The sequence below is a fragment of the Cyphomyrmex costatus genome, unplaced genomic scaffold (assembly GCF_001594065.2).
Source record: "Cyphomyrmex costatus isolate MS0001 unplaced genomic scaffold, Ccosl1.0 scaffold505, whole genome shotgun sequence".
Classification (NCBI taxonomy): Eukaryota; Metazoa; Arthropoda; class Insecta; order Hymenoptera; family Formicidae; genus Cyphomyrmex; species Cyphomyrmex costatus.
This window is the reverse complement of record NW_017279311.1, coordinates 596,100-604,769: the sequence shown is the minus strand read 5'-3', so window position 1 is coordinate 604,769 and position 8,670 is coordinate 596,100. Positions and strand designations below refer to the sequence as shown.

General features: G+C 28.1%; 2 protein-coding genes across 2 annotated transcripts in view; both read right to left on the bottom strand.

Moving 5' to 3' along the window:
- Sur (Sulfonylurea receptor) overlaps window positions 1-5,393 on the bottom strand; it is a 16,709-nt gene extending 11,316 nt beyond the window's left edge. Inside the window, 4 exon segments of the mRNA XM_018545883.1 lie at window positions 407-634; window positions 1,068-1,170; window positions 1,426-1,686; window positions 5,131-5,393. Of these exon segments, the coding sequence (XP_018401385.1) occupies window positions 407-634; window positions 1,068-1,170; window positions 1,426-1,686; window positions 5,131-5,354 (816 nt within the window). The 5' untranslated portion in view covers window positions 5,355-5,393.
- Window positions 5,394-7,095: 1,702 nt separating this feature from the next.
- LOC108778628 (sensory neuron membrane protein 1) overlaps window positions 7,096-8,670 on the bottom strand; it is a 2,982-nt gene continuing 1,407 nt past the window's right edge. Inside the window, exon 3 of the mRNA XM_018545850.1 lies at window positions 7,096-7,117. Coding sequence (XP_018401352.1) covers window positions 7,096-7,117 — 22 coding nt within the window. The remainder of the gene's footprint in view (window positions 7,118-8,670) is intronic.

Here is an 8,670-nt window from a genome sequence, read left to right as displayed (position 1 = left end):
TGAATTATATATATATATATATATATATATATAATATTTTTATGATACTTATTAATTATTAGTGTAATGACAATTAAATATCTTAATAATTTTTCAATTACTAACAAGGGAACCCCTCTCGAGGTGTCAAATTCTGATTTCAATGAAACTTTGTGAACTTGTAGTTTACATAAAGAGATGAATTAAAAAAATATCAGTTGCTGCTGAAAAACGGTTTGAAGTGATGAAATCACCCCCATGATATTTTTTTCTAAATTCATCTTTTTATGTAAGCTACAAGTTCACAAAGTTTCATTAAAATCAGAATTTGACATCTCGAGAGGTTCCCTTGTAAGTCATTAGGCGCGAGAGTGGATCAATTATTTCTCATGAAACCTTTCTCAAAAGAAGGAAGCGAAATCGTTACCTTTTCGGTTTCGTAAATGTCACAAAAACGTTCGAACTGATTCCTCGTGATATCCTTCTCCGGAAGTTGCCCAAGATCGTGGAGTTCGAGCGGTGTGTGATAACTACGTAGCAACAGATCAGTCATCCAGTGGAAAGTAATCTTACTGAGAAATGGCGAGGTGTAGTGCACATAAGAGTTCCGCGCATTGTCGGGCCTTTTAACGGTGTACTGCTTGCTTTTCTGCATCTAACGACGAAACATCGTCGCCTTATATACTTGCAGTGAAAAAATAAGCTGAAGTGCCGGGCGACGCGATGTTTATACATTCGATATTTTACGCTGGGAAAAGACGGGAGTAGTAAAATGTTGTTGATGCTGTTCGCCTTTATCGAGTCAAGGAAGTCGTAAACGTAAAACGGTTTAGGCAAGATTTTAACGTCTTTGGAGAGACGGTAAACATTTGCAAAAGTTTCGCTGCAAATTTCGATACTATGCATTTTGAAACATTTTTCTCACGTCCGAAGAGACACATAATGAGAAAAAATTTCTAAGAAAATAATAAAAGAAGATAGCATAGTATTTTTTAAAGTTGTAGAACAAAATACTTTCTTATGATCAATTTTATTTAAAAAAAAAGAAATATGTGCTTTTTAAAGATTCATTTAATAATTAAACTTACCATACGATAAAGAGTATAAGAATCGATAATAGCTAGCAATCCGCAACAAGCGGCAGTGATCCCTGTTGTTGCAACTCGAATGTACCGAATAGTCAGGCCAAATCTAAAAAAGTATTTTAATAAATATGTAACTGAGATAAGTTAATTATTATTATTAATAATAATTAGTTCAATGCCAATTAATATTATAAAAAGCTATTAATATGTAAATATAATAGCAATATTTTATAGTATAAATATAAGAAAGTGAAGAGTTTCGAAAAGATTAATCAAGAGGAGGGGAGGAGAGAATTAAAGATATCAAAATATAATTAGTAAATCTATATTTTATATCATAACAATTATCAGTAATATATACCTGTATAAATATAAAAACTTCCATATTCGCGTAAGTCCAATTACCGTAAATCCACCTCCTGACGCCGCGGTACCAAAACCATCCCTGATCTCGGTTTCGCGATGTAATATCCAACAAAGTAATACAGCAATTATTGTTAAGATTAACGATAGTGAAATCGTCGTCAGTATGGACTCGTACAGTTCCAATAAGAGATTCAGCAGTAGTAATATACAAAGTAAAGTTCTGCTTGCGTGAAGTGGCAACAGCGACTTAGAAAACCTAAGCATGACATTATTTTCATATTAATTATCCTATCATAAATATTTGCAGAATATTCTATTGTATTTAAAAAAAAATTTTAATTTAAAAGAAATACATTTTTCTTCTAAATTGGAGTAAACATTTTTTTTGTAATATAAATAAGAAGACTGCAAACTTTAGAAGTTAATGATAATATAAAGAAATATTATAATATTCAAAAAATTTTAAGTTAAAATTTTACTAATTTGTGTATATATATATATGTATACTCATATACAAGTTAATATAGAATTAATTTATCATTAATCGATAGTAATTGAACTTTTACAGAATAATTATAAGGTAAAAAAACGTTAGCGAGATATCTCGTTATACGAGTATATTTTATAATCATATCAGGTATGCAGACATATTATGTATTCGACGGGTAAATGTATATGATGAGTAAGGGATTGGGTTTGTACGCGCCTTAACAAACCTGAATGGCCTCTGAGTCATTTCGCTTGCAATTTCCCGAGTCTATCGTTATGTTGTTCTAGTGACGTCATTGACATCAATTTACACCATGCTTCCAGATACTTGATGTTGTATTAGTGTATAAGTTGAATTAAAACTAAAGTATATATATTAGTGAATGCAAACTATAATATTAATAAGCATGTAAGTAATTATCGAATCGTAATTCCTTTTGCTAAAATAAAAAGGTGTATATAGCGTGTGATATTTCATATATTTACTTTTATTTTTATTAAAAAAAAAAAAGAAAAGATTCACTGAAAATTTAATTGTACTAAAGATTAATTATACTAAAGATTCTCTCTCTCTATTTATGTAGCTTGTTGTTAATTTTATGATAATGGCGAGCGGTGTATTCTCGGTTAGTTAATTTGTAAACGAACGTATAAACTCGAAACAAGTTTGCTTTTGATGTATGATAGCGAGACAGAAGGAAGCAATAAATCGAATAATTACAGAATTACCCTTTTCGCAATTTGATGTGTGTGTGTGTGTGTGTGTGTGCACGCGCGCGCGCGCGTGTGGTATGTAATATTATTGCAAATTTACAATAACAAAGTAAACGGTAACAGTCGCGTATGTTGTGTCTACGATATTCCCGGTATGTTTTCATTTTTACTTTCTTCGAAAAAAACACAATAGTTAAAATATAAATGCTCAAACATTTCATGAAACTGAGAGCAAAAAGATTAAAAATGAATACAATTTATTAATGTGAGTTTCTATTAAATTTAAGGAAACTAAATTTTTAAAAAATGTTTTGAAACTGAAGTTCTTTGATGAAAAGCAGAATAATAAATAAAGTCCTTTTAGAAATTATGTCAAAAATGTTTGCAAATTTTTTTGAAAAGAATACTTTTTATTTTGTCCCGCTCGTAGTTTTCTATATATAAAAATTACCGAACTTACAAAAACTTAAGAAACACAGTAATCTTTTGATATTTTGCGCTTTAAAACTTTTAAAATTTATCTGTTTCCAATGATATTATAACTATTTGAATTTTAAAGCTTGCAGCTCTACAAACTTCTGTTTCGACTCAATATAATAAAATTTAACATATGTATATTATAAAATATCACAAATAAGAAATTTGATAAAACGTTTAATGATTTTAGAATATTAGTGTATAAAAATTAAAAAAAAAAAAAAAAAGCGAGAGAGGAATAAATTTACCCGCCAGTCAACTAATAATTTTCAAACAGCGACGACATAAGCCGGCGATCATGTAAGTGTATAAGTGCCTATAAAGTGAGTGCACTTATTCTAGGAGAGAGAGAGAGAGAGAGAGAGAGAGAAAGAGAGAGAAATCTGAGCTTCAACCTGCTATAAATTATTCCCGTAATTAATACGAGGCGCGCGTTTTTCTTTACGCACGAGTGCATACCGGGATTCCGTTTCATTAATTACCCATAATGTAATGAAAACGCTAGCAGTGTCGATGAGGTACGTCGATTGCGATTAACGGGATTGCTTCATTTCCATACGACAAAAATTATACACGCCCTATAGGAACACGCGCGCATGTTATTATAATACATAGTACTTAAGTACGCGAAAGATAATTGCCGGATAAGACTTGATAATTATTTCACATGCATTTACTAAATATTGTAACATATTATGGTACTAAAATATTCCATAGTAAGAGCAATAAACATTGTATAGTAAAAATATCCTAGTTGTTAACAATAAAAAAGAATATTTATATATTTATTATAAACCGACATTTTTTTTATGTTTTAATTATTATAAAATTTTTTAAATAAAAAACTTAAGAGATAACAATAAATCTTTTTTTACAGTCAATAAAACAGTTTCTATACAAATCTTAAACAGGACAAGAGATAATTTTTCTTTTGCTCTCTTAATAACATTACATTTATTAAACGTTTATAATCATACGTGGTATCGATATACAATACATAAACTTAAAATTTTACAATAAATACGCAATGAGTATTATGCAATAAGTTAAACGTTATTCGTGTTATATTCCGAGCAAATAAACTATTGAGTCACGTTGCGAAAATATTAGAGAATTGATCTATTTGTGATCTGTTACATCTATAAAACTGCGTTACTATGTGCCACGAAAGCTTCAGCGGAGAAAAATAATCAGTATGCTTTTCTGAGAAGCTTGCTCCATTAATTATTTTCAACATCTGGTAAGAGAGGATAATTAGAAAATTAAATTCCAAGAAAGAAAAGACTGTAAGTTTATTATTAACAAGATTCAATTAATGATATTTATTTGTTTGTATTATATACAATAAATTATTGCAATTATTATTGTATATTTAATTATCCTGACGTTGCACCGTAAAATACAATTATAATTTGCAATATGATGAATAATACCAATCTTCGAAAATGTAACATTAAAAATATAATTATTTTGCCAGAATACATATAATTCAGAAAGGTGATAAATGCGTTGTGTTTCGGATATTAGAAGGATAACGGATAATTTTAATATAAAATTTAATAACTTATTGCGGTTTATATACCTTGTGGTATCAAATGGAGCAAATTTCTTGACAGAAACATCTCGCTTGAATCATGGGGTATTCCCAAATAAATAAAGTAGTTTATCATGTAATTAAAATTTATTTCAATTAAGTAATTTTGAGTAACATCTTGAAGGATCATTTGCGTTTCATTTAATATCTGTATCAGATCAATTACGATTAATGTCCAAAAAATTTTATCTTTCTAGTTAGTTAATTATAATATTAAGATCTCATGTCTGATAAATATATCGTTCAAGCGACATTTCTGTTCATTTAATTAAACAAGTGGAATAATTGCTCTAAATTGTGAATAAAATTTAAATTTTATAACGTTTGATTGACATCTATAAATATAAAATATTGATGGATGTCAGTCAAAGTTATAACAATTAATTACAGCTTCAATATGATGATTTCTTCTCTTTGTCAACTTACTTGTCTGTCGTACTGCATTTGTATTTGAAAATTAAAAATGCGGCAACGAATATGGTGAGAACAGCAATGGAAAGGTTTGTCAATTCAATGAGACATCCGGACGGTGAGTGCAGATTATTTTCCGGTACCTGGAATACTGTGCCATTTCCAGCTCGCCAGGACCAAACTACTCGTTCTGTGAGCGGTATTATATACAGAAACTTGAATTGTTTGCAAAAATCCATGTTGATTATGTAATGCTTCTGATAATTTTTATCACTATTTGTAATTTATTTAACGGTTTTGTATATCTAGAAGAAAAAATTACACTTTATTTGGATCAAATCAATATCATTAGAACATACATTATTATTACAACAGCTAATAATTCAACTTTTAACGTGTGCAAGTTAATAACTAATTATGTTACACAAAATAAGTAGTGTATATAGTAGTCCCTACTATATATATTTCTACAGCAAAAAGTAGTACACATCTCAGACATTTATACAGATTTATATAAATTACTAAATATGTATATATAAATTAAATAAACCATATCATTTACGTTATTTTAAAAACAAAAATAGAACAAATAAAGGACTCTTTCTTTAAAAACATTATAAACATGAAAATGACATTGTAAGAGTCAAACGAAAAGAAAATTAACAACAAATTAATACATATATTCTAAATTAATGAACTTATAAAAATTAACATAAATGTAACGATTAAATAACATTTTAAAAAATAATTTTTTTCATATTATTTTTGTATTGACGTCGTAATAACACTTTTGACGAAATAGATCCGTTCAGGAAATTCCGCGCACCAAGTGACTTATTTTCGTCGAGCGCTTTGTATTTTCTAAAAATATACCGAAGTGTCGAATAACTTTGAACATTCGATAACAAGAGTACGTGTGCTAATAATTACATAAAATTTTATTACTCATACGTAACAATTTAGAAAGATCAAGGATGAAATCGATACAATAATAAAATTAAAGGAAATTTTAAACGAGGTACGTGTAAGATCAATTTAAAAGAAAATTGTATTTTAACTTACAGTGATATCTAAGAAAGAGAATTTTGAAACACGAATAAACATATATATATGTACAAAAATATACTAGATTTTTTTTATTAATAAAATATGCTTTAATAAAAACATAAAGTTAGAATTGATAACTTGAATTAATAAGTTAAAATTGAATAACTTAAAAATTAATGGAAAAGTTAACATAGAAGCATGTTATTTGTATGTTAAATAAATTCTCTCGATTTCAATATATCTTTAAGTTCATATCAATTACCGAGAAAAATTTCAAAGAGAAACAGGATTAAAAAATCAATTTTTCGGGTGTAACCAAAATTTCTCAGGATCACTTCATTTTTTTGTGTTTACTGTATTAAAATTTCATATACGTGTACATTACAAAGATATTTCTTTGCAATAAAAATCACATTAATTGTTTTATCATTTTATAAAAGAAATTAACTTTTATGCTAATTGCTATATAGCGAGACGTATTCAATAAATTATTCTTGATACGTTTTAATTCTATTCTATTAAAATACAAAGTACGCAATCATTTATTATAAATTGCATTCATTATGAATACATATTACGCGGAAATAAAAATTAAATGTATTAATTTGGAATCAAGAGTACTCACAAGTAAATTTGTCAATATAATATATACGTAGATTACAATTAGATACTGTTGACTAAAACGACATCAATTTTACTTATCTACCGGTTTGGTTAATGAATTATGCTGATAAAACTAATTTAATTATTTTCGCGACTACTATTACCATTAATATGCACGATTCACAGTCACAACGCTTTCACTTTTCCAAATAAACACAGGAAACTGAAACACTTGATTTCCGTTTGACACTTTCGGTTGTGCATGCCGCACGCGGAACTGTGCACTGAAGAGAGCCAGAGGAGCCACACGCGTTCTCCCTTCCAAGTGGTTCATGGTTTACTGAGATAAGATCTGAACAGAATGCCAATGGTAATTCCACGTGTAGTTGAATCACCGTTAAAAATGAAATCTTTCGTGGATGCTTGTAAAAACATTGAAACTTATTGTACGATTTTGAATTAAAATATTGATGCACAGTTAACACGCAAATTTAATTGCAGTTTGCATTAAACCTAAAGTTCCTTCTTTCTATTCCTTATTCTGATTTTAAAAATTTGATTCTACAAAAAATAGAATTCGGATTTAATTCCTACAAAATATCGAAAATAGATAACAAAATAACTTTGTATTTTTTGTTATAAGGCAGTAATATATTAATATTGAAATATAATTCTAACGAACAGGAAAATAGTTTCATAAAATTATAGTAATGTATCGCTATATAGAAAGATCATCATATGTAATATAGACGACTTATAAAAATCTATATTCAAAACAAAAGTTGCTGTTATCAATTGTATTTAAGTAGTATCACAATATCTTTTTGTAAAACAAATAACAAAATATGTCGAAATAGTGAAATATTTAAAAAATTAAAGTTATAAAAAATCAAAATAAATTATTGTTATTACATATACACATGTAAATGATGTAACCTCGTTATACCATATATAATAATAATGAAATTTATGGAAGTGTGTATGTGTGTGTGTGTTAACAAAGGGTTCTTTAATTCTTTTTGATTTAGGATATTAGAAATAAAACTTACAAATATACACTAGCCAACAAATTAATGGAACATCTGTTTGACTCTGTAAAAACAGGTAAATTTCTAAATAGAATAACTTCCTCAAAAATCGTCGTATCGCTATGTTCAAAAAAGCATTTTACAGCAAAAATGATTCTTTTGCTTCAACGTTGAATAATTCGGTGAAAGAAAATTATACAAAGATCGAAAAAAAACAAATTAAAGATAAAGATTCAGTTTTTCGAAAGCTGTAAACCGTATTTGGGCACAATTTTTAGTTCGCGACGTGGAAATTCTCAATTTCGTAAAAAATTTTGAGATCTGTGATATATCTTTATTTATGTTTATGCAACTTCATAAAATCTCCGTGAGACCGTTCTTTAAAGTAGCAATCTGAAAAGTAGAGGTTTCAAGCTGTAAAATGCTTTTTTAAACATTTCAATACGACGATTTTTGAAGAAGTTATTCTATCTTCAAATTTGCCTATTTTTTCAGAGTGAAAGAGGTGTTGCGTTAATTTATTGGCAATTAATTTTGTTGACTAGTGTATATTCTTTAGTCCTTGATTTTCTGCCGGAAATTAAATTAAGCAGACGTGAATCTTTACTGAGCGTCTGACATCTTAGTAGCCATGTGGCAACTGCAATTGTATAACGAGATCAACCACAAGAATTGCATCGATGCTATCAATAGAATAAATTAAATTACATAAGTCACAGCAATTTTGCTATTAAAGAGATTTTTGTTTACCTACATATTTTTCGATGCTACTTTCGTACCTTGAAAATTAACCTTTACTGGATTTTAATATCTTATCGATAAAAATATTCTTTTTTTAAAATAAAAAAGTTAAATTAATATTAAATGATAAACAATT